Below are 26,633 nucleotides of genomic sequence, written 5' to 3' on the forward strand. Positions count from 1 at the left end.
CAATATAGTCAGAACTTTACCAAGAAGTTGTACACCATATTGGAAAAATCATGCCACCCTTATGCTTGAGGAACCAAAAGAACACACCTGTGGCAGCTGTAATGTTTGCATTTATAGTTATTGTATTGTATATGTGTACAAGCAAATGGCTACTTCTTTGTATTTCTACTGTAGACATGTTTTAGCCTTTATATTTTGAAATATATTACTATTTTGCTATTTTGCAATGTTTCTCCTTTACAGCTAGGATGTTTTCTTGTTTCGTGTTTGTTTTTTAGTTACGTGTGTAGATGGGTTATATTACCCATGATTTTCATTCCAGAATAGTTTGTTTGTTTTTTCTTTTTAATTTTTTTGTCCAAGCCATGCAGCATGTGGAATATTAGTTCCCTGACCAGGGATTGAACCCACACCCCCTGCATGGGAAGCAGAGTCTTAACCACTGGACGGCCAGGGAAGTCCCCAGAACAGTTTTTTTTTTTTTAAAAAAAAGGTCTATTCAGCATATATAAAGGGAGGTTGGTGCTGATTAAACTGAGAATCACTAACATAACAGTAGACGGCTCCAAGATTTCCCGTTTGCTTCTCAGGCTACTGTTGACACTTGGACCACACCACACACAGCCTCATTCTCACGTTCAAGGATCTTAAGCTTTTTTTTAAAAAAGGGACCCAGATGGTGTGGATGATAATAAAGAAAACTTGTATGGTCCCTAACTGGAAAATCGGCTCGGATATACGTGATCTCTTTTGATGCTCATAAGAGTTTGGAAAGGGAAAGCAAATAAAACGTCTTTCTAAAGATTCTTCTTACCAACATAATATTTACCTATTATACTACTCAGCCACTGCCATACCTTCTCTTATTAACTTTAAGAGATCCCACAGATTATGCCAAGATTCTCAACCAGATGAAACCTGAGAACTCTTTTCTTCGGCGTTTATTTCAGCCTGCTCCTATAGACAGGAGAAAACCGAGATCCAAGAAAAGTTAAGCGACTTGCCCACGGGTCTGAGAAATCATAATATTTCAAAACAGAGGTGTAAGAATATGTATCATAGCCTATTCGATTACACTAGCTTTTCTCACCGCAAACTGTAGATGAGAAGTCTGTCAGCAAAGACAAAACCGGACGTACGGTGCACGAGCGAGCCTCGCGCCCCAGGTCCGCCCCCAGGGCTGTCCGCGGCGCTGCCTGCCTGGCGGCCAGCGCAGGGGGCCTCGTGGGGTCCTTCGCGCGGGCTGCCGACGCACTGCCTGAGGGGGTGCGCCGGCAGCTTCCGGTGTGGGAGACTATAGTGGTGCCGAATTAGGGGGACATCAACGGACGCTCAGGTAGGGACCATGGCGGACGGCGACTTGGAGCGGGCAGATGGGCGCATCGTCAAGATGGAGGTGGACTACAGCGCCACGGTGGATCAGCGATTGCCGGAGTGCGAGAAGCTGGCCAAGGTGAGGGGAGGCCGGCTGGGTGTTGGCGGGAGCCAGGGGCTGAGTCACGGCGCCGAGCTTGCTTAGGCCTCAGGGGGCCTGCGGGCTGGAGCGCGCATCCCGCTGTTGCCTGCCCGGCCCGAGCTAGGCCTGCAGAAGTAGGAGATCCCAGGTCGGCCTGACCAGGGAGACCCCGCAGCCGGAGTACGCTAGTGCATACAGCTTCCCAGAACCTCCCCAGGACAGATGGTCACTTCATTCCCTTAGGAGTTGGGGCTCCATTAGTACTTTTTACCTTTTCTTGGATGCAGTTTCACGTTTACTTGAGTAGTTTCTCAGGGATTAAGGCCGCTTCAGCATTCACGCTAGATCAGAGAGTTTAGTTCTCTTGCTCTTGTCGAATCAGTTTCTCTGGTTAAATTGCGTACGCATCGTGGCGATGTGCTTGGCCTTTGGCCAGGAGAAGGGACAGGAAAGGGATAGGGATGAAGGTGATTAACACAGGACCCCTGTCCCTAAGGAGTCCGTGTACACAACAAATTACACAAGTTACGCGTGGTAGTGAGTGCCATACAAGTATGAAAGTCTTACTGGAACACAGAAGGAAGCCGTTCGTTTTTACTGGTCGGCTAAGGGAGGGTTTTACGGAGAAGCTGACGTTTGTATCAGGCCTTGCAGAATAAGATTGGGTTGGGGAGGAGTCATCCCTGGGAGCGGGAACTGCACGAGTAAAGACAAACAGGCACAGAAGTACAAAGTAACATAATTAATGGAGGTCGTTAACAGTAGTTTAGCCCAGCTGCATATCTCCCATGAAATAGAAATTTTACTTGATCTGAACATTTATCGTGCAATATGGGATGCTGTGTGTCAGGCAACTTTGTGTATCATTTTACATGTAAAGGAACCAAGGCTTAGAGTTGTCTGTCCATCCTAACATTAGCAATAGGTAGAACCAGGGATTTAAACCTAGGTGCCTGACTAGGGTTTGGATAGTTGTTGCATCACCTTCATCAGGGAACGTTGTTAAGGGTTGTGCTCAGGCCTCTTTAAATTCCTTGATCAGTCCAGCCACAAACATGTATTGCTATTCATCTGGGATGCATTCACTAATAGGGTTGTTTTTGTCTCTTAAGGAGCTTACTACCTAAGTACATTAAAACATACTAAATTCAGGGGCAGGAGGAGTGTCAAGTAATACTTCACATTTAATTCTCAGAAGGAACCCTTTCAATGCTTACCTTTTTTTCCAAAAAAGAATTTAGTGGGGCTTTACAAAAGACAAGGTTAGGGAAAGATGATGAAGTTGATACACTTGTATTTCTTAGGTTCAGTACCCTAAGTGGAGGGTAGCCATCAATTCATCTCTGAGCTTTCTAGCTGCTACTATAAAGAAACATCACCAGTTACATAAAAGAAACATCACCAGTTACATAGAGGTTGGAAAACTCAAACACCTCCAGCGCAGGGCAGATAAACAATCTCTGACATTTATTGAGTGCTTTCTGCAGTGCCAGGCACTCATGTATTAACTCATTTGATCCTCACCTTAGCCCTGTGAGGTAGGTATTATTATCATTCTTATTTTATGATAGGAAAACAGTCTAACAGAAGTTGAGTCACATGCTCCAAAGTCATACAGCTAGTAAAGTGGTGGAGCCAGGATGCAAACCCAGGCATACTGATTCTAGAGCTTCTGCTCTCACCGAGTGTCCTGCCCAGTGAGCAAAGTGTAATGAAACCTGAACTTCTGAGCACCTGCTCAAGGAAAGAGAGTAGGAACTCTGCACCTCAGGTTAATCTTTGCCAATTGCGAATGAAGGCCACGCTTTACGAACTCCTCTAATTTGAGGGAGAGACCAGGAATATGGATTTTTATATGAATTGCCTTTATATTTAGAAACTGGATACTAATCTGTTTTAAAGCACTGTTTGAGCCAATACCATGTAGATCAGACAAAACATATGTACAGGTCAAAGTGAGCCCCAAACCACCTCTTTGGAATTAATAGATTGATAGTTGCCATAAGGAAGAAACTAATTGCTTTAAAGGAGTACAGTTGTTCCAAAAACTGAGACTAGGGTGAAAAAAAATCTTCCCCTTACCAATTTCTTCTGATAGCCTACCGTGTGTAAGACCCAGTCAGTGCTAGACTTTATGGGGGTATAAAGATTAGTGGACAAAGCTCTTGCTTTCAAATAGCTTATAGGCCAGTAAGAAAAAAATATTTCGCTGCTACAATTGTTCTAGCAGTCAATGTATGGCATTTATTTAGAACATCACTGTTAGGTTCAAGACAGTTGAGAAGATTTGCAAACTCAAATGCCAAATGATTTTTTGGGTGTCAAGTGGGTGATGGAAATGTTTGAAGCAGGGAATGTTGGGGCCTGTTAAACTATGTAAAATTAAAGCCATTTGATTTTTCTTTTTTTAAATTTATTTATTTTATTTATTTATTTTTGGCTGTGTTGGGTCTTCGTTGCTGCGCATGGGCTTTTCTCTAGTTGTGGCGAGCGGGGGCTACTCTTCCTTGCGGTGCACAGGCTTCTCATTGCCGTGGCTTCTCTTGTTGCGGAGCACGGGCTCTAGGTGCGTGGACTTCAGTAGTTGTGGCTTGCGGGCCCTAGAGCACAGGCTCAGTAGTTGTGGCGCACGGGCTTAGTTGCTTCACGGCATGTGGGATCTTCCTGGACCAGGGCTCGAACCCGTGTCCCCTGCGTTGGCAGGTGGATTCTTAACCACTGCACCACCAGGGAAGCCCTGATTTTTCTCTTAAGCCACTGTGCCTGTCGAACAAAACAAGGTGTAGATATGGATTGTCTTTGTGGGAAGGCGGGGCAGGGGGAAGAGGGCTGGGGCATGGGAAGGTAGAAGGTTTTTGTTTTGTTTTTTTTTTTTGCGGTACGCTGGCCTCTCACTGCTGTGGCCTCTCCCACTGCAGAGCACAGGCTCCGGACGCGCAGGCTCAGCGGCCATGGCTCACGGGCCCAGCCGCTTCACGGCATGTGGGATCTTCCCGGACCAGGGCACGAACCCGTGTCCCCTGCATCAGCAGGCGGACTCCCAACCACTGCGCCACCAGGGAAGCCCAGTAGAAGGTTTTTTTAATACAGACCCACAGTTTTCGACTTCTGGATTAGATATCTGTCTTAGGGTTTTTTAGGGTATGTTTCCCTGTTTTGCTTTCTATCCCTCATTTTATATTATTTTATAGCCATTCTGCCAATCATAAAAAAAATACTTAAAGCATTGCATTTCTACATTGGAATGCATGGAACACTTTAGCATACATTCTTTTGCTTTTTATTTTGAGCCCATCAATAAAACTGAAGGAAGTTTTGTTGCCTTCACTTTGCTTGTGAGAAAACCAAGGTTCAGGCAGCTTCAGTAGTTATCCAAGGTCTGTAGAAGAATCAGATCAAGCTGAGGTCTCCTGGCAATAGGCATAGTGTTCTTTTTGCTACATCCCTTGGCTTCTTTAAGAGACTATCACTTCTGTGCTTACTTTCCTTAAGACATTTTTTATTTTTAATGTGAAAGACATTCGAAGATAAAAATTATATGTATAGAGAATTAATAAGAATGTATCAGGTGAGAATACCACATATAGCAGAAGCCTTCAAAAGTCAGACCGAAGTCTAAACCCAGGTGGTATACTTGCCAAATCTAGGCCATTTGAATCTCCTACAATTGTGACCTAGTACAGTTCTATCTATCTATCCATCTATCTATCTATCTATCTATTTCTTTGTTTATTTATGCATGCGTGCATGCTGCTCCTGGTCTTAGTTGCGGCATGCGGGATCTTTTCATTGCAGCATGTGAACTTCTTAGTTGTGGCATGCAATCGGGATCTAGTTCCCCTACCAGGGATCAAACCTGGGCCTCCCGCATTGGGAGCGCAGAGCCCTACCCACTGGACCACCAGGGAAGTCCCTGACCTAGTACAATTCTGTTTCTGTGTCCTAACACTCACCTAGCAAATAACAACAGTGACTAATAATGTTAGCCATCATTGCCTTAATCCCAACACCAACTCTATGAAGCAGGAACTATAGGTATTATTATGCTCATATCACTGAAGAGAAAATTGAGGGTCAGAGAGGGTAAGTGTCTTTCTTAAAGTAACACAGTGGTAGATCTGGAATTTAGACTCAAGCATTCTGGCTGCAGAGCCTTTTTTTTTTTTTTTTTTTTTTGCAGAGCCTGTTTTTAACCATTACATTCTACTGCCTCTGTGATTGGTATTTGAGGACCCTGTATCAGATTGGTGAGATAATAAAAGTGATACTAGTTCTAGATAATAGTTGTTATTTCACCCTGGCATTAGGGAGTTAAAAATTAATCTAATGAGGGCCTTTTCTGAACTGTAAAGATGTAGTATTTAACAGTTCTAATGCACAGAAGGTTCCCCTCCAACCCCTACCCCCACTGCCTGCTTTTGGATCACCGTGTATATTTGGCATATGGTTATTTAGGGACTACTTGCATTCTTTTTTTTTTTTTTTTTTTTTTTTTTTTTTTTGCGGTACGCGGGCCTCTCACTGTTGTGGCCTCTCCCGTTGCGGAGCACAGGCTCCGGATGCGCAGGCTCAGTGGCCATGGCTCACAGGCCCAGCCGCTCCGCAGCACGTGGGATCTTCCCGGACCGGGGCACGAACCTGTGTCCCCTAAATCGGCAGGTGGACTCTCAACCACTACGCCACCAGGAAAGCCCTACTTGCATTCTTAAATCGAGTATATCCTTCGTTTCTCCCTTCTTTTTTTGTTTTTTAATTTATTTCATTTATTTATCTTTGGCTGCGTTGGGTCTTCATTGCTGCATGCGGGCTCTCTCTAGTTGTGGCGAGCGGGGGCTACTCTTTGTTGCGGTGTGCGGCCTTCTCATTGTGGTGGCTTCTCTTGTTGCAGAACACGGACTCTAGGCGCGCGGGCTTCAGTAGTTGTGGCACACGGGCTTAATTGCCCCGTGGCATGTGGGATCTTCCTGGACCAGGGCTCGAACCCGTGTTCCCTGCATTGGCAGGAGGATTCTTAACCACTGCGCCATCAGGGAAGTCCCTCTCCCTCCTCTTAATGTCTTTTCATTTCATTTGGTCACCTGCAACCTCTTCTCATGGTTAACACTAAAAATAAAGAGGAAGTGAAATGTAAAACAGTTTACTGACTGTTAGTAGGTTGGACAAAAGACCCCTTCAAGAAATGGGTCATTTAAAAGTATTGGATTGGCATTACATTTCAACTGTTTGTGGTTAACTTTTTATGGGCCTTTTCTTACTTGTTGAGGTTGTTTAAGAAATCATTAAAAGATTGGATCATTTAGGAGTTAAAGGACACAAACATACAGAATATACAGATACCCAACATGTATTGATGCTGAATAAACTTTTCAGTCATTTACCTCATTGACAAGGATTTCTGCCCCCCCCCTCAGGTATGCAGGTCTCTCACTGTTGTGGCCCCTCCCGTTGTGGAGCACAGGCTCCGGACACGCAGGCTCAGCAGCCATGGCTCATGGGCCCAGCCGCTCTGCGGCATGTGGGATCCTCCCAGACCAGGGCACGAACCCGTGTCCCCTTCATTGGCAGGTGGACTCTCAACCACTGCGCCACCAGGGAAGCCCCGACAAGGATTATTTTAATGAGAAAAAGGAGTCACAAAAGTCACATGTTCTAACAACTTGGTTTTGATAGCTCTGACCACTTTGTTCCTCTGAGTTGAAGGGCAGCATTGAGGAGGTAGAATTTCAAGGAAGATACGTGAATAGATAGGAAAGGAACGAGGAAGATGTTTAGCCATAAGCTTGAACATGGAAGATTGGGTGGAAAAGTGGGATGATTAGAGAATTGGGAGTTGTATTTAATGAAATTGATGGTAACGTTTCTCAGATAGCACTGAATTGTCAGCCATATAATTTGTCACATCCTACGTACTGTAACAGTAAGAATCAGGAATTGTAAGCCAAGATCAAGTGAATAGTTCAGGTCAATGTCAATCCATTGAACACATACTGTGTGCAGGTTGGTGTAAGGGAAACAATCAAACAATGTCCAGCCCTAAAGAACTTATAGACCATTTAGGCAAGACATGGACATTAATAACTGTGGTACAAGGTATAAAGGGATGCTCCAGAATATCTACAAAAACACCATTATATGCTTGGGTAGGTGCAGAGCACTGAGCTACAGTGGTGAACAGTATAGACATGGCCCCTGCTCTTAGAGAGTACATTCTAGTGAGATTAGAAAGACAGTGAACATTAAAATGGAAAAGAGTTTGGGATTGTCGACTGAAAAAAAATACACAACCTAAAAGTGGAGAATTATGTCTTATTTGGGGCATTACTGAGAACTATAGCCCAAAAAGGCAACCACTCAGATAGCTCTGAGGGACTGTTCCAAAGAGGTGATGGAGGAGCCAGAATACATAGGAGTTTTGGCTGAAAAAAAACAAACATGTAGTTGAACATCAAAAGATTACTGCTAATCACAAAAACAGACATCTCAAGTTAATGATTTTAGTGTTTTTCTCTGTAGGGGAAGATGCAGGAGCCTGGGCTTACTGAAATCATTTCTTTGATATGCATCGTAACTATCTAGGACCAGTATCCTGTTTTACGGCTGCAACATCCTTTGTTTACTGAAATGGCAGGTGACATTCTTTGTCCACAGGGTCATTGCAAAGCAGAAAGTCAGTGGGCTGGAGTGTTAAAGGAGGTGCTGAGTGACTACTGACTTTAGAGAGCATTATCCAAGAACGCCTTTCTGAGAAGGCGACGGTGATGTTTCATGTTTTGTTGATACTGGTAGACCCCAGCTCTAGAGTGGTGTGTGATTCCTTCATTGTAGGGTGCAGTTCTTTAAAATACATATTTCTGAATTAAAATACCATACAGTAAACTACATGCTGTTGATCACAATCATGTGACTAATAGTAATTACAAAAGTGACAAGAGGGGACCATCAGTAAACAGTATTTTGCATCTTAGCAATTTTTGCACTATATTTTGTTGCCAAGTAGTAACCATTTCCCTATGGAAATTACAGTTGATCTTTGAACAACACAGGTTTCGATTCTTTGATTTTTATGATTTATTAACCTTTAACTTTGGAGAATTTATAGATTTGTTCTTTGTTCTTCTGCTCTGATGGACATTTAGCCAACACTTATTGTACACGTAAACCTATACAGCTTTCAGAACTGGTGCTCCCCTTTGCATGGGAAACATTGTTAAAATGTTAGTAATTGTATGTTTTAGATTTAATTAAACTAAATTGAAACAATGCCTATACAGTACATTTTCTGTGCTGCCTAGAAAATTCATAGCTTAAAAGTTATCTTGGAAAATATGGGAACAGTATTTTGAAAAGTCTAAACATTGTTTGTGCCCTTAATTCAAAAGCTGTTTAGTTTCTCTCATCAGTAAAAGAGTAGTACTCATGTACCATCTATGAATGTCATTAAAATAAAAATAAATTTCCTTTAGGGTTAGAAAAGCGATTTATAAATGAAACCCTCCTCATCACTTCCAGTTCATTCAGTGTTAGTAATATCAGTATCTTAAATTAATGCAATCTTTGTGCTGTGGGTTGGTTTTGTTTTTATCAAAATGTGTGGTTCCTAATATGGCTTATTTTAGTCCTGGTGTATTATCATCTAGATTTATATTATTTGAATTTTGTTATTTCTTATTGTATGCCCCAGGGAGAATGTTTTGTTTTTACGTATGAGATGGAGATTATTGTCAATTGATGACTTGGTATAGCATGCGTGGGTAATCTCAGGTAGGCTTTGTTTTCTTTAGGCACAATTATAATTTATTTCTAAAGTCACTGAAAAACCAGGGTTTCCTATCTTTTTACCACCAAATATCCTTTTTATTTCTCCTCAGAACTTCATGTTTTAAAATACTTTTGGTGAATTTATAAAGAAATCATTATTTTCCCATTTTTATTCTTCAAAGACACGGGTGACAGCCAGTTAAGAGTCTCTTCAGAACAAGATAAACAGGTGTTACCACACTGAGGTGATGAATTAGAATCCAAAACAAAGACTTGATGTTTTTCTTGAGTGTTAAATCATTGTTGTTCTAGAGTCAGTTTCTCCTAGGCATTTTGAAATGTTAAAAAGAGCTTGTGGGGCTTCCCTGGTGGAGCAGTGGTTGAGAGTCCGCCTGCCAATGCAGGGGACACGGGTTCGTGCCCTGGTCCGGGAAGATCCCACATGCCGCAGAGCGGCTGGGCCTGTGAGCCGTGGCCGCTGAGCCTGCATGTCTGGAGCTCCGCACCGGGACAGGCCACAACAGTGAGAGGCCCGTGTACTGCCAAAACAAAAAAAAAAAATAGCTTGTGGTATTTGTTTTTCTCTTTCTGACTTACTTCACTCTGTATGACAGACTCTAGGTTCATACACCTCACTACAAATAACTCAGTTTTGTTTCCTTTTATGGCTGAGTAATATTCCATTGTATATATGTGCCACATCTTCTTTATCCATTCATCTGTTGATGGACACTTAGGTTGGTTCCATGTCCTGGCTATTGTAAATAGTGCTGCAATGAACATTGTGGGTACATGTCTGTTTTTGAATTATGGTTTTCTCAGGGTATATGCCCAGTAGTGGGTTAGGGCATCGACACATATACACTACTGAATGTAAAATAGCTAATGGGAAGCAGCAACATAGCACAGGGAGATCAGCTCAGTGCCTTGCGATGACGTAGAGGGGTGGGATAGGGAGGGTGGGAGGGATGCTCAAGAGGGAGGGGATATGGGGATATATGTACACATATGGCTGATTCACTTTGTTGTACAACAGAAACTAACACAGCATTGTGAAGCAATTATACTCCAATAAAGATCTATTTTAAAAAAAAGTAGCTTGTGGGCCCCAAGTTGGGAACCACTGACTTCTGGAATCCTCTGGAGAAGCAGGCAGTATCATGAAAAGGAGAAAAAGACAACAGTAGTCTCTTTCCTCTAAAATAGGGCTATTGATTTTGTCTTTCTGTGTCAGAAGCATCTCATGTTAGACTAAGTTATTTGGTTTTGTGTTGTTGGTGTTTTCATTGTTCATTTACCTTTTGTTTTAGGAAGGAAGACTTCAAGAAGTCATTGAAACCCTTCTCTCTTTGGAAAAACAGACCCGAACTGTGAGTAGATTATAATGAAAACCTCAATTGCCATTAATTTCATTTGACACTGTTTCCATTAACTTTCAATATATTTTCATTCTTACAGGCTTCTGATATGGTGTCTACATCCCGTATCTTAGTTGCAGTAGTGAAGATGTGCTATGAGGCTAAAGAATGGGATTTACTTAATGAAAATATTATGCTTTTGTCAAAAAGACGGAGTCAGTTAAAACAAGTGAGTTCATGATTGATCAAAAACAAATACATTCAAATTTAAATAAGGACTTTCAGAAAAAAAACCTTTCTATGAATCTGTTTTAAATCTACTGTTAAATCAACATCACAACATTTAGAGAGTTTTTAAAAATTCTATCCATATTCTCGTGACAACTGCTTTTATTTTTGTCTTCTAATCTTTATATATTTGCATACTTTTACAAAATTGTTCTGAAAGTGTTGATGCAGCTTCTATTTCCGTGTCACTCCTTCATATTTATTACTTTAAATGGTTGTGTTATAATCTGTCAAGTCGATAATCCGTAATTTACTTAATCATGCCTTTATTAAACACTTAATATTTAACTGTTTTTTTTTTGGCTGCGTTGGGTTTTAGTTGCTGCGTGCGGGCTTTCTATAGTTGTGGTGAGCGAGGGCTACTCTCTCTTATTGATTGATTGATTGATTGCTGCCTTGGGTCTTCGTTGCTGCCCGTGGGCTTTCTAGTGCGGTGACTTCTCTTGTTGCGGAGCATGGGCTCTAGGTGCACGGGCTTCAGTAGTTGTGGCACGTGGGCTCAGTAGTTGTGGTGCACGGGCTTAGTTGCTCCACGGCATGTGGGATCTTCCCGGACCAGGGATCGAACCCATGTCCCCTGCATTGACAGGCAGATTCTCAACCACTGAGCCACCAGGGAAGCCCCTATTTAACTTATTTTTGAGGCCATTTTCAGACATCATTTTGTTAAAAATTTCAGACTACTCATTTTGTTTAAAGATTATATATGTTCTCTTTTGGTGTTTTTGTGAAGCTGGATTTTCTTTACTGCTTTCCTGTTCTGCTTGAGATATATTTAAATGATCCTCTGTAGAAGTAGACTCCACTTTTTACATTTATATTTTATCTTTAAAATGCTGTTCCGAGTAGCTTATGGGTTTTTATTTTTTGCTTTCAAATGTTAAAGGTAATGACATTGTAAAACAAGGTAGTAGTAGAACCAAAAAATAGAAGTACAGGGTTCTTGTCCAAAGCCCTTATTTTATTAATTAGTCTGCTGCGAGAGTGAGCTTGATATTAGAGTGGGTTAAATTATTTTTTGCAAAAAGCAAAGTTACTGTGATTGGTTTTTTTCCTTTTTCTTAGAAAGTTTACATGCATATAAAATTCACTGTTAAGAATTAACATAGGGCTTCCCTGGTGGCGCAGTGGTTGAAAGTCCGCCTGCCGATGCAGGGGACATGGGTTCGTGCCCCGGTCCGGGAAGATCCCTCATGCCGCGGAGTGGCTGAGCCTGTGAGCCATGGCCGCTGAGCCTGCGTGTCCGAAGCCTGTACTCCAAAGCGGGAGAGGGCACAACAGTGAGAGGCCTGCGTGCCGCAAAAAAGAAAAAAAAAGAATTAACATAGATTTAATTGAGGCTCTCTAGTACATGTGAAATTCATTTAAATATAATTTTTTTTAACATCTAAATATGATTTTTGCTGCTCATTTCTGTGGTTTGAGAGACTAACGTGGATAAACCATCCTCCTCCTCTGATTTTCTAAGAGACTTGCTTTCTATGGGACAATTTTGAAAGGGCTACTTAATTAGAAGTCTTGGGGCAACCTGGGTTAAAATAAACAAAAATATGTGTTTTATATAGTATTAATATAAAGTTCAAAGCACATATCCTAAAATACAGATTTAATTTCATAAAGTCATAACATTTTAGAACTAGTAGAGGGACTGTTTACTCTGTTACTTTTCTGATAGAGAAACTGAATTTTGTATGTAAGGCTCTTGGAATGTGAAGAAATGTGTAAGTAACCTATAGCTTAGTACAGAACATAAATCGCAAGTAATCATAGCAATCTTTAACATGTCCCAAGATTGATTTTTAAAGTTTTTAAAAATTACTTGCATACATGGTAACATATAGTAAGTGACATTAGAATAGTAAAAATGCTAAGATGTATGAAAAGAGGAAGAGAAAGGTTTTAATTAAGTTTATTAGGGAAGGCTTCTTGGGGAAAGAGTTGGAGTAAGTGTTACAGCTGGCTAGTGACATCCCCAGAACTGGAACCAGAGCTGCTCTTTGTGCCTTAACATGTTATGTCTTCACAGCTGGAAAGTACTTAGGGACTCCAAATATCTCTTTCCTTTTCTCATAACTACGTTTTACCTCAAACTTTTCAGTTTTGCTTTATCAGGGTTAGAAAGTAGTAATCTTCTTAAAATAACCTTTTCTAGATTGCTTAAGATTAATGTTTTCTAACTCACTATCATTGAGCGCAGAGGGTCAGCATCATGCCAACTGTAACTTCCCTAATGACTTCCCTACAGTTATTTTCAGGGAGCAGCAGGATGTTCACTTATCATTAGAATATTGATTTGTTTCCTTTTCTTTTCCCCATCTGGTTTCTGTTAATGTATTTTTTGCACAGCTTTTAGAATGATCAAGTTGTATGCCCTTCTAGAAATCATTATTATAATTAGTTTTAGAGGGATCATCTGTTTTGTGAGAGACTAGGTGTTCCAGAGCTTTGCACTTACTGAAAGAGTTATATTTTACAATAAAACCTTCGCCTCTGGAACTCCTGGAGTCTCTAAACAGCTAATTTTCAGATAATTAAGTCTGATCTGAGCTATGTGAACATTAAATGTTTTTCAAGGAAATCTTTGCAAGATATACCATGGGATTTATTTTTAAAGCTTTACTGAGATATAATTGACAGCAAGATATTCTGTTTACTTTTCTGCTATCTTAAAATATGCTTAATGTAATTTAACATTTTCCTGATGACAGAGTCCTAATTATTATTATCAATGATTATGATACGCTGTTTAGAATCTAGATTAGGGGTTGGCAAACTATGGGCCAAGGACCAAATCCTACCTGCCACCTTTGTAAATAAAATTTTGGGGGGACAGAGCCACACCCATTTGTCATGTATGGCATATCTGTGGAGTTACAAAGGCAGAGCTGGATAGTTGCCACAGGTCTTCCCTGGTAGCGCAGTGGTTAAGAATCCACCTGCCAATGCAGGGGACATGGATTCAAGCCCTGGTCCAGGAAGATCCCACATGCCACGGAGCAACAAAGCCCATGCGCCACAACTACTGAGCCTGCGCTCTAGAGCCCGTGAGCCACAAGTAGGGAAGCCTGCGCACCTAGAGCCCATGCTCTGCAACAAGAGAAGCCACCACAATTAGAAGCCCGTGCACCGCAATGAGAAGCCCGCGCACCACAACTAAGAGTAGCCCCCACTCGCAGCAATTAGAGAAAGCCTGCGTGCAGCAACGAAGACCCAAAGCAGACAAAAATAAATAAATAAATTTATTTATAAAATAAAAAATAAAAATGAATAGTCGCCACAGAGGATCCTATGGCTTACAAACTCTAAAATACTTACTGTGTAAATATTTATAAACATATACAGAAAAGGTCAGCTGACCCCTGACCTAGATCATAGACTGTTAGCACTGGAAGAAATGTAGTACAACCTGCTTGTACTACCTGTCAGGGAACTGTGGGCAAGAGATGCTGAGCTTTTCAGTGTCGAATTTTATTGAGGTGGGCGTGGCTGGCTGTGGCTCCTGCTCCCCGCCCAGATGGTGGAACTGTCTTACCTTCTGCTTCTGCCACCGACTCTTTTTTATGGCTTCACTGCTGTCACAGCCACTGTTAAACTCTGCTTTTCTCTCCCCCCACCTTTCCCTGCCCTTAATCTGTTGCCACTTCTTCCATACTTTTCTTCTTGACTGTAAAAAAGCTAGCCAGCCAGCCTTCTAACGGACATTGCCAGACATGCCTCTTCCACCTTCCCTGTTGGGTAATCAGCTCACCCACCAGTTGTAGTGGAGAGGGGTAAGGTCTTCACACCTGAGGTTTTCCTAACCTTTACTGCTTTGTCACTGAGTATTCAGTACTTCTTAGCTAAGGGTTGTAGAGGTGGGGCTGGGGGGGTTGATTTCTTATATTTTTTTAAATCAGCAATTCAGTATCTAGAGTTGCTTGGGAAGACCAGATCTGACCACAGCACTTCCATCAATAAAATGCTTCCTTTTCCTGTATGAGGAATGAATTTAACTTATGAATGGTTTTTATTATTTTAGGCTGTTGCAAAAATGGTTCAACAGTGCTGTACTTACGTTGAGGAAATCACAGATCTTCCAATCAAACTTCGATTAATTGATACTCTACGAATGGTTACAGAAGGAAAGGTAAGTTTTCTATTAGCAGAACTCACAGTAAGTACTTTCTTACCTGTATTCAGAGATACTTATGTGTTTAAACATTTTATATAAGTACATATGTATGTGTTTATAAGATGGAATACACAGAATGTCGTCATCTTAATTTAACCCATATCTTTGTAAATATATCTCCTTCTAGTGTCTTCCCATATGCCAGTGAATATACTGAAATAGTGACAGTCTTAGTATATCCAGATTTTTCTAGAAATTAGTGATCTTATTCCAAATTTACATTTGGTAATAATTAAACATAAGGTTATTTCTTCACATGGCCTAGATCTGCTCAAGAAGTCTATGTTTGGGATAGCTAAGGTTTCTTAGAGCGTTTACAGTGTGAGGTTAGCTTTCAAACTTTCACTGTCTTGCCAGAATCGATCTGTATTTCTTTTGATGCCTGTGCCCCATCCCCACCCCCAATCTAGTGTTTCTCTAAAAACGGCAAGTATGAAATGGTGGCTATGGTAGATACGTTTCTTTCTAGGTAGATTTTTGTGGTTTGAAGACAAAAACTTAGTTTATATATAACTTACTGCCTCTTTTGATAGTTTAGTTCATTAAACGTTTATTGAGCACCTACCTGTGTTGTGCAAGGTCCAAAATGGGCAGGACGCTATTTTTAACCTCAAAAGAGATCAATCATGGAAATAGTTACTGTGCTGGTCATGACAGTAGCAATGTGCTTGCTGTTCCCTGCAGCACAGAGGTAGGGGTTGACTGGCTGAGGACCCCAGGAAAGCCTCAGAGAGTTTATGGTGGCTCAGCTGGCTTTTTAAGAATGAATAGAAATTCTACTGGGCCAGAGCCTAGGGAGAAGGGCATTTAAGACATAGGGGAAATTATATGCAGAGATATCAGAGTGAGAAACACTTAGTACATTTAGGAAAGTGTAAGCAGTTTGTTATCATTGGAGATTAAGGATTTGGGACTGGAGTGGGGAAAAGGGGTTGCTGCAGAGCAAAGGCTAAATGGGTCAGCAAGCCCAAGCATGAAAATTAGTTCCCTAGACTTTGTTAGGCTATAGTTATATTTTTAATGTTTAATTTGTTGGAAATTATAAATCTACTAGCATTACAAATGGCTACAAAAATGCTAGTAACTTTAACTTAGCAAGATCAGATGTTTTTAGAGAAAGTAGCCTTGCATTTAAAGAGAAATCAGAATGAGAGTATTGGTTGAATTATAGATAATAGACTGCATACGCTCTTTGCAAAGTGTTATTTTTCAAATAATCAGTTCTTTTAAAGGCACTTTCTGTGCCATTTATTTAGTTTTTGGTCCTGTTGTTAAGCACAGTGATTTCATACTTAAGTTCTCAAAGCAAAGTGCAAAATATGGATAACATTTTATAGAGATATTTTCTTTAAAATTATGTGATTGTGAAATGTAAAATGTCACACAGTGCTGTTTGTACGTGGAGGATAAAGTGCATGACAGCTGCAAGAGAAATACCTTGTTTGAATAATAGTTCAGTTCTACCTTTTCAATTTTAACACGTTTCTGTAGGAATTTAGATAATATAAACCTCTCGTGTTTGTAGATTTATGTTGAAATTGAGCGTGCTCGGCTGACTAAAACATTAGCAACTATAAAAGAGCAAAACGGTGACGTCAAAGAGGCAGCTTCCATTTTACAAGAGTTACAGGTAAGGTGCTGCATTTTAGAGTATGTAAAATTTTACATTCAGTCAGCAGTATTTTGGGAATTCCCTGGCAGTCCAGTGGTTAGGTCTTGGCGCTTTCACTGCTGAAGGCTCAGGTTCAGTGCCTGGTTGGGGAACTAAGATCCCACAAGCCGTGTGGCGCAGCAAAGGAAAAAAAACAGTCAGCAATATTTTCTCGTAATTGCTTATTTTGGCACCTTACCACTTTCTTCTGAACCACCAGGATTAAGAGTGAGTACTGTAGAGTGTGAGGTTGTTTAAGTAGCTGGAAGTTGTGTAATTATGGTCCCAACCAAATTTAACTGCTAAAAACGTTTTGAAGAAAAGTAGGATCAACAAATTAGTCTTAACTTTGTGCCCTTATTTGAACATTTTAATTCTCTTTAGAATTTAAATAAAACCAGTAATTCACGTTCATTTACTTACGCCTTAGGAATTTACTGTTCATCGTTGGCTTCATTCTTAATGAATATTTGATTGGTGGTCAACTTCTAGTCTATGTTGGTTTAACAAAGAAAAACTCCTTCATAGTTTGCTGTGTTTCAGGACAGTTTTTAAGAGAGACCTTAAAATGAGATAGCAGAGTGCTAAGAAATCTGAGAAAAGCCATTTCTCCTATCAGAAAAATGTACGTAAACTATGCTCAAAATTTTTTTTTAAATAAATTTATTTATTTTTGGCTGCGTTGGGTCTTCATTGCTGCGCGGGCTTTCTCTAGTTGTGGCGAGCCAGGGTTACTCTTTGTTGTGGTGTGCTGGCTTCTCATTGTGGTGGCTTCTTTTGTTGCGGAGCACGGGCTCTAGGCACGCAGGCTTCAGTATTTGTGGCACGTGGGCTCAGTAGTTGTGGCTCACGGGCTCTAGAGCGCAGGCTCAGTAGTTGTGGCTCGTGGGCTTAGTTGCCTTACATCATGTGGGATCTTCCCGGACCAGGGCTTGAACCTGTGTCCCCTGCGTTGGCAGACGGATTCTTAACCACTGCGCCACCAGGAAAGCCCTGTGCTCAAATTTTTGCTTATAATTTTAGTTCATCAAAGGCTCCCCGTTAAGTTAAATCGATTATTTTAACTTTTCAATCATATACCTTATCCATTTTAGATAAAGGAAAGGAAAAAAATAATACTGGAAGGAACTTGTATGGCATGCATTGTGTTTGTTGTCATTTTTTAAAACATGTTCTCTATATACTTGATCTCATTTAATGTTCACATGCAACACTATTTTTATCCCCACTTTTCAGCCAAGGAAATTGTGACTTAAAGGAGTTAAGTAACTTGTTGGATTACCACTAGTTATGTTTGGCTTCAGGCTCCCCACCCCGCCAAACACACACCTTTTTCTTTTTCTTTTCAATTAAAAGACTTTTTTTTTAGAGTATTTTTAGGTTCACAGCAAATTGAGTGGGAAGTACTACCCACTGCTGCCACAACACACACAACTTCCCCTACTATCAGCATCCCGAACCAGCGTGGTGCATTAGTTACAGTCAGTGAGCCTGCATTGACACATCGTTATCACCCAAAGTACAGAGTTTTACATTAGGGTTCACTCGCGGTGTTGTACACTCTACGGATTTTGACAAACATATAATGATGTGTCTCCAGCATTGTAGTATCATAAAGAATGGTTTCACTGCTTGTGAAAACCCTTTGGGCTCTGCCTATCTAACCCTTGGCAACCACTGATCTTTTTATTTGCTCCATAGTTTTGCCTCCCAACTCTGTTTGCCAACCAGGAGGACTATATGCCTCATGATTCAACATCCCCTGTGAAGTATTCTTGCCAAAAGATTAATCTCAGTTATATAACGCCTCTAGGTTTAACTACCAGTTTTTAAGGTATACCAGGGACAGAGGAGGCTGTTAAATGATACGACAGGGACGCAGTCTGCAAACTTCAGACTCTAGAAAACTATAGGATGATTGACTTGATTTCTTCAATGAATAAATGGCAAGGAAAAAAGAGACATAAGAAACATAACTACAAATTGCAGAGTATGAGCCTTATTTGGATTCTGAGTTGATTAAAAAAATAAATGAGACTATTGAGGAATGACTAGATATTTCGTGATATAAAGAACTTTTAGGTATGATATTTTTTTCAGTTTATCTTTTAGAGATACATATTGAAATATTTATAATATCTTGTCTGAGATTTGCTTCAAAGTAATTGACACATGGAGAGTGAGTGAACATGTCAAAATGAAACATTGATGGTTCATTGTGTGTGTGTTTATTTTCCTTAAGAAATTACAAAGGAGAATTAGTGTACATAGAGTGCTTAGCACAGTGCCTGGCACACAGTATGTTGAATAACTATTAAAAAAAATAACGAAGGACAAGACAGTGAAATAAAAACATTTCAGACCAAATTGTAGTAATAATAGCCTTACTTCATTCTACTTTGTAAAAGTGTCATTCTAGATGTTATAAATCATTTATAATATATGTATGCCAAATATTATATTAGAAACTTTTTCATAGTGTTTGATATAATTGATTCTCTGTTATATTTGTGGGTATCTACTGTAACTCTACATTCTGCGCCCATGAAGGGTCACATCAGCCTTGTCATCTGAATTTTAAAAAGACCTGTTCCTCTTTTTTGTATAATGGTTTCAACTATTATATAGTTAGCTTGCAACTGATATCTTTTTTCATTTTTAGAATTGTCATTTCCTTATTAGCCATTAGGAAAATGCAAATTAAAACCATGATGAGATACTACTACATGCCTATTAGAATACCTAAAATTTTTTAAAAATACTGACAATACCAAGAGCTGGCAGGGATGCAAAGCAGCTGGAACTCTCATAGATTGCTGATCGGTATGCAAAATGGTGCAGCCACTCTGCAAAACAGGTTGGCAGTTTCTTATAAAGTTAAACATATGCTTACTGTATAACCCAGCAATCCCATCCCTGGGTACCCAAGAGAAAGGAAAATTTATGTTCACACAAAACTTGTCCACTAATGTTCAGAGTAGCTTTATTTGTGATAGGCAAAAGATTGAATCAACCCAGTTGTTCTTCAGCAGGTGAATGGATAAACTGGGGTTCATCCATGCATGGAATACTACTTAGCCATAAAAAGGAACGAACTGTTTGATTTATACAACAACTTGAATGAATCTTATTCAAAGCATTATGCTGAGTAAACACAGTCTCAAAAGGTTGCATATTATATTCGACATTCTTGAAAAGACAATTCTGGGGGACTTCCCCGATGGTCCAGTGGTTAAGAATTCACCTTCCAATGCAGGGGATGTGGGTTTGACCCCTGGTCGGGGAACTAAGATCCCACGTGCTGTGGGGCAACTAAGCCTGTGTGCTGCAACTACAGAGCCCACACACTCTGGAGCCTGTGCGTCACAACCAGAGAGAAGCCCGCGTGCCGCAACGGAAGGTCCAGCGTGCCGCAACTAAGACCCGATGCAGCCAAAAATGAATGAATGAATGAATGAATGAATAATAATAAAGAAAACACAGTTCTGTGGTATTAGAGGACAGATCATTGGTTTTCAGGGGTTATGAGTGTGACTGTAAAGGGGGCATGTGAGGGAGTTATGCGGGTGATGGAACTGTTCTGTGTCTTGATTGTGATGGTGGTTGCAGAAATCTGTGCATGTGTTACAATTCATAGAACTTTACACCAAAAGAAAAATATCCATTTTACTGTATAATAATTTTTTTAAATTGTAATTTCCTGGAGGAAACTAGCTTTTTATATCACCATCAACATGCGTGAAGGTTCATATTATTTATCAAGTGTGAATTTTTAATGTCTATTTAATTTTGTTGCAATTTTAAAATATTACTAAAGATTATAATCTTGGTTGGGGGCTTACTCTGCTAGGTGGAAACGTATGGGTCAATGGAAAAGAAAGAGCGAGTGGAGTTTATTTTGGAGCAAATGCGGCTCTGCCTAGCTGTGAAGGATTACATTCGTACACAAATCATCAGCAAGAAAATTAACACCAAATTTTTCCAGGAAGAAAATACAGAGGTAAGCCTATCTCTTACTATAAATTTACTTTGAAAATGTTGGGGGGAAACCCTGTAAACCCCAATTTATTTTGTCAACTTTTTTCAGAAATTAAAGTTGAAATACTATAACTTAATGATTCAGCTGGATCAACATGAAGGATCTTATTTGTCTATTTGTAAGCACTACAGAGCAATCTATGATACTCCCTGTATACAGGCAGAAAGCGAAAAGTGGCAACAGGTAAGAATATAGTCTTAAACTTGACATTGATACTTATTAGGAAGAATTTGCATTTTTTGAAATAATTTTAACTTCAGTAATTACACGCAATTGTGTGGTACTGCTTTCTGTTCAGTCTGTTGATAGTTCACTTTATCCTTACTGATTCAGATGAATTATTTATGGCCTTTGAAGAAATGTAGGCTTACTATTTAAGACATGTACAGCAGGTTACCTTCTAACAAAGGTCACAGATAAAGACCTAGCATTACTTTGGAAAATTATTTTGCAAAGCTTGTGAATAGATTATATGTGGATTCCACATTTTTGCTGCTAACTTGTTATAAGAACCTTTTTTTATACATTTATTTAAAAAAAAGTTTGGGGGAGGAATAAATTAGGAGTATGGGATTAACAGATACATACCACTATGTATTATATAAAATAAACAGCAAGGATTTACCCTATAGCACAGGGAACTATAGTCAATATCTTGTAATAACCTGTAATGGAAAGGAATCTGAAAAAGAAATATATATAAAACTGAGTCACTTTGCTGTACACCTGAAGCTAACACTAAGTAAATCAACTATACTTCAGTTTAAAAAAAAAAAAAAGCCAACCCAGGTAGTAATTCAAATTAGCAAAGATTCGGGAATTCCCTGGTGGTCCAATGGTTAGGACTTTGTTTTTTCACTGCCAAGGGTGCAGGTTCGATCCCTGGTCGGGGAACTAAGATTTCCACAAGCCGTGCAGCACAGCCAGAAAGGAAAAAAAATTAGCAAAGATTCGCTGCATTTGTTTTATAATAGTTTTATTAAAAGTCAACATTAAAGAAAAGCACTATGAAGAGCAATCTGATAAGGTTTTTCCCCTGACTTTTGAATACAGTATTAAAAATGAGTATATACAATTATTCCATGAATTTTCACTTTCTGCCAAAGTTTCCATTCTGTTTCTAGTCTTGTATGTAAACTGTTGCATTCTACAACCTTTTTAGGCCCTGAAAAGTGTTGTCCTTTATGTTATCTTGGCTCCTTTTGACAATGAACAGTCAGATTTGGTTCACCGAATAAGTGGTGACAAGAAGTTAGAAGAAATTCCTAAATACAAGTAAGTACTTTTATAATTAGTATAGTATGTCTCAGTAGAAGCACCGTTTTGAAAGAAAATTGGTTAACCTAAGTGTATACTTCTTAATTGGTTACTGATAGATTGTATTAGAGAATAAAACTAGAGAAAATAAAGTGTTGTTTTAGGACTACATTTGAAATTAATGCAGTGAGGTTATAACACTCCCTTCTAAGCCACTTATCAAGTAGAAGTCTTATTTCAAACTCACTTTTGTTTAATTAATCATCTGATAAATTTTATCATTTGTAAATGTTTGGGGCTTTGTGATTTTCAGAAGTAGATGCTTCTGAAAATCCATTATATACAACATGGGCTTCGCTGGTGGCACAGTGTTTAAGAATCTGTCTGCCAGTGCAGGGGACACAGTTTCGAGCCCTGGTCTGGGAAGATCCCACATGAGACAGAGCAACTAAGCCCATGTGCCACAACTACTGTAGAGCGCCCACGAGCCACAGCTCCTGAGCCCGTGTGTCACAACTACTGAAGCCCACGCACCTAAAGCCTGTGCTCCACAACAAAAGAAGCCACCGCAATGAGAAGCCCGCGCACCACAACAAAGAGTAGCCCCCGCTCGCCACAACTAGAGAAAGCCCGCGCGTGCAGCGAAGACCCAATGCAGCCATAAATAAATAAATAAATAAATAAAACAGACATAGGCTTTATCATAAGCCCATTGTGCCTTTTTTTAAAGCTATTTTTCTTTTATCTGTTTCATTAGTAAGTTTACAGTCAATTAGTCCAGAGATTGGCAAATACAATAGAGGAGATAGCAAAATGATAAATAGGGGAATGTGCTTTTCACAATTACTGTGGAAAAAATGGTAGTAAAGTTGGTAAAATAAGTAATAACTTGTATCTTGTTCTACAAACAAAACTGTAAAAATCCTCTTTGTTCATGTTTTAGAATTTGCTATTAGATGCAACTTAATTTTTACAGATTTGGAATATATTAAGTTTTATTTAATTTACAGGGATCTTTTAAAGCTTTTTACCACAATGGAGTTGATGCGTTGGTCCACACTTGTTGAAGACTATGGAATGGAATTAAGAAAAGGTTCTCTGGAGAGTCCTGCAACTGATGTTTTTGGTTATACAGAGGAAGGTGAAAAAAGGTGGAAAGACTTGAAAAACAGAGTTGTTGAACATGTAAGGATCTGGCATGATGGAGATGACAATTTAGAAGTAAACTTTGGCAAATTTGAGCATAAACTTTTATTCCTCAAATGTTTCTTTTGGATGTTATGTCTTTAATTCTTCACTTTAGGATTTTTTTTTCTATGTCCAATGTAGTAGTGATGTAAATTTGTTGTTCAGATGTTTATTGTCTTATTTCCCAAAGCATATCAGAATTTATCTTACTCCTCTTGTCTTTTTTTCCCCCACCTCTTTTTAGCTTTTCAGAAAAGATAACTGTGTTAGCATGCTGCATTTTGAGAGGACCTCTCAAGAATACAAAGTTTTATAGCATATAAATCAGAAGGAATTTCTTAAGAATGTGAGGGATGGATGGGGGTGGAGAGAGTGTTTTCTTTCTGGTACTTGCTGGGTAGTTTTGGAAATGGGTAGCATGTCTTAAACCTGACCTTTGATCTTCTTGGTGTCACTACAAATTGAATTATGTCAACATTCATTCATTAACAAACATTTATTGTGAGCCTTCTATATGCCACACGCTGTACAAAGTGCTGGGACACATGGGAGAATAAGACATGGTCCCTACCTTCAAAATGCTTAAAAATAAATCACAGTGGAAGATGCATTTATAAATTATGTATTATGGTACAAGTATACATGTACTAGAGGGGAGCACAAGGAGAGAGTTGATTGGTTCCACCATGAAGAATGGTCAGGCTGGATACATAGGAATCGATGTGGGAGGTAAGATTTGTGAGAAGAGTATGTAGTCAGCAGGCAGACAAGGGAGGGCAGTGCCGGTAGGCAGATGGGATGGTCTGCGCTGGGGCATGGAGGCAGCAAACCAGCAGGGGAACTTGAGGACCTCCAAGGAAAGGGCTCAGTGAGAAAGGAAGTTGGAGGTACGGAAAAGGGCTGGGTCGTAACAAAGCTGAGAGGATAATGACCAGGCTTGTATTTTATAAAGATTCCTCTGGGAGGAAGTGTGAAGAGTGGATTTGGAGAGAGAAAAGACTGGAGATGAGACTAGCTAAGTGGCTTTATGGGCTTGAATTAAGGCAGTAGCCAAGGTATTGAGGAAGAGTGGGTGGAATGGAATTAACTGTTTTAAAGAAGAAAAGTAATAGAATTTGGTCATTGGTTAAATTTAAAGGATGAAGGAAAAGCGGGGAGTCTTGAGTGATTCTTATGCTTTCTGAGAGGTTGGTGTTGCCCTCAGCCCTGATTAGAGATGGGAGGAGGTGCAGCTTCTTCAGAGATGAGCTCATTTTTCTTCCCACCATCCCCCTTTTTCCTTGTGAGTGCTGCTGCTTTGTTAATAACATTAACATTAAGAATAACAAAGGGGCGTCTCTCTAACTTTAGCACCACTTCCAGTGAAAATTAAGAGTTTAATTTTGAGTTATCTTTACATAGTTATAATGATGATAAGGTAGCGTTTTGAAATGATTTTGATCTTTTAAAAATTTTAGCCTTCTAAACATTTGTGTCATAATTAGAAAAACTTAACTTTAGATTCTTGCATTTAGCAAACATATTTTAGTACAGTTACAACTTTTAACAACTAATTTAGTTAAGCCTATATTTTGACTATATATATTTTAGAAGAGTTGTAGAGTGTACTCAGAATAACTAAAAATAACTGCAGAAGCCAAAATATCTAAATATTTAGTTTCGTTATTGACATTTAGAACCAGCTTCATTCCAGTGGTGGACTATAGCAAAATAACAGCTCTGAGTATTTGACACTTTAACTAAACCTATTTGGATATGAAAACAAATGGGATGGGCTTTTGGCCTTACTGACAGCTGTGTCCTCTGCCCTATATTCTCTCCTCAGAATATTAGAATAATGGCCAAGTATTACACGAGGATAACGATGAAGAGGATGGCACAACTTCTGGATCTGTCTGTTGATGTAAGTAGTAAACGTTGTTTGTAACCGTTCACTTTGAAAATCAATTGACTTGTAAAAATTGAGCAAGAAAATCAATTTTGTTTTATTACTTAATTTTAAGTTTAGGTGATAGAAAGTTTCCCCACGCTATCTTGAATACCAAAGAGTAGCCTAAATAACAAGTTTATAGCTACATTAATATTATTTATACTAGTTAAAATCTTCACTTAAATATGGTAGTTTTACAGTGATTAATTTGAAGATAAAGTATATATTTCTATAATAAATATGTCTAGGTTCCCAAAAGTGAACTGTAGAAATAAAACATGTGAGGGAGACTTGATTGCAGTTCACCTGAAAAGGACCCAGGACATGTTAGAGGAATATCATCTTCAGGTCTGGTTTTCATGTTGGTAAAATGTACAATAACAAAGAGATAGGAGTTAAGCAAAGTGTATAGTAATGGTCTGAAAAACCATTTCTGTCACCAGAAGGAGTCTGACAGTTTAGCTGAAAAGGAAGAATCGTGGAATGTTGGGGTTAGAGGGCTTGATCCTCGGTTAGTTCATTAGCTCTTCTCGTTTCTGGACGAGGGTGCCTGGGTCCTTAGAAGTAAAGTGCCTTCTCTTTGGCTACAGAGTTGGCAAGTGGCAGAGCATATATTCTAACCCACCATTTCTGGAAACGAACTGTATAATACTGCCTTTTAGGGGGAAACGTAGAAGGTAGACCAAATTGCTGGTGGCAACAGGCTCTTGGGCAGTACCCACAGCTTTAAGTTTGCCGGGAGGTTCAAACTGAATGCTGGCTTTGGGTGTACTCATTCTAATCATTCCCTAGGCTCTTAGTAAAATGAGCACATCATTGCAGGAAGTCAGCAGTTTCTAACCATTAATGAATTTTAGCATATTCTTGAGTGAAGAGTGTAGAGAATGCTTTCCTTAAATTTTGTTTATTGATAATTAAAATTATCTTGTCTTAATCCAGTTTGTCTCTCTCTTGCAGGAGTCAGAGGCTTTTCTCTCGAATCTAGTAGTTAACAAGACCATCTTTGCTAAAGTAGACAGGTTGGCAGGAATTATCAACTTCCAGAGACCCAAGGATCCAAATAATTTATTAAATGACTGGTCTCAGAAACTGAACTCATTGATGTCTCTAGTTAACAAAACCACACACCTCATAGCCAAAGAGGAGATGATACATAATCTACAATAAGCGTCTCCATGCCCTTAGTGCTTTTAGAAAAGAGTTAAAATTGGAAGTCATTAAAAAAGAAAAAGACTTTTATGGTGTATATGTTGAGTTTTTTTTTTTTTTCTATTCTCAGCTCTTTTGTCTAAAATTTAAAAGCTAGTGAACATGTTTGAGGCCCCTTTTGATCTTCAGCTCCTCGATTTCATTGTTAACTTTGCATGTGCAGTCGGTGCAAAAATATATAATACATTTCTATTGTCTGAGTACTCAAAAAATTGTTATAACTTACCTAAATATGTTATTCTATCATTTGAAACCTTTTTAGCTACTATTTGTTTTCATTCAGCTAACAACCATAACTATAATAATAAAAGCAGTATATGCACGTTTA

General features: G+C 39.4%; 1 protein-coding gene across 1 annotated transcript; it reads left to right on the top strand.

Moving 5' to 3' along the window:
• Window positions 1-1,273: 1,273 nt before the first annotated feature.
• Window positions 1,274-26,633, top strand: PSMD12 (proteasome 26S subunit, non-ATPase 12). Its single transcript, XM_029212238.1, has 11 exons — window positions 1,274-1,453; window positions 10,525-10,584; window positions 10,673-10,801; window positions 14,879-14,986; window positions 16,557-16,661; window positions 20,533-20,682; window positions 20,770-20,904; window positions 21,884-21,996; window positions 22,989-23,163; window positions 24,992-25,069; window positions 26,054-26,633. The coding sequence occupies exons 1-11, from the start codon at window positions 1,346-1,348 to the stop codon at window positions 26,261-26,263; spliced, it is 1,371 nt and encodes a 456-aa protein (XP_029068071.1). The 5' UTR covers window positions 1,274-1,345; the 3' UTR covers window positions 26,264-26,633.

This window comes from Monodon monoceros, unplaced genomic scaffold, assembly GCF_005190385.1.
Source record: "Monodon monoceros isolate NGI ecotype Baffin Bay Population unplaced genomic scaffold, NGI_Narwhal_1 Super_Scaffold_9, whole genome shotgun sequence".
NCBI lineage: Eukaryota > Metazoa > Chordata > Mammalia > Artiodactyla > Monodontidae > Monodon > Monodon monoceros.

What these genes read in the sequence shown, in the direction of transcription:
- PSMD12 (XM_029212238.1), top strand. Translation starts at nt 1,346, where the DNA reads ATGGCGGACGGCGACTTGGAGCGGGCAGATGGGCGCATCGTCAAGATG. An exon ending in TCCAGGAAGAAAATACAGAG is followed by an intron (nt 20,683 to 20,769) that starts GTAAGCCTATCT and finishes AACTTTTTTCAG; the next exon opens with AAATTAAAGTTGAAATACTA. An exon ending in TTCTGGATCTGTCTGTTGAT is followed by an intron (nt 25,070 to 26,053) that starts GTAAGTAGTAAA and finishes TCTCTCTTGCAG; the next exon opens with GAGTCAGAGGCTTTTCTCTC.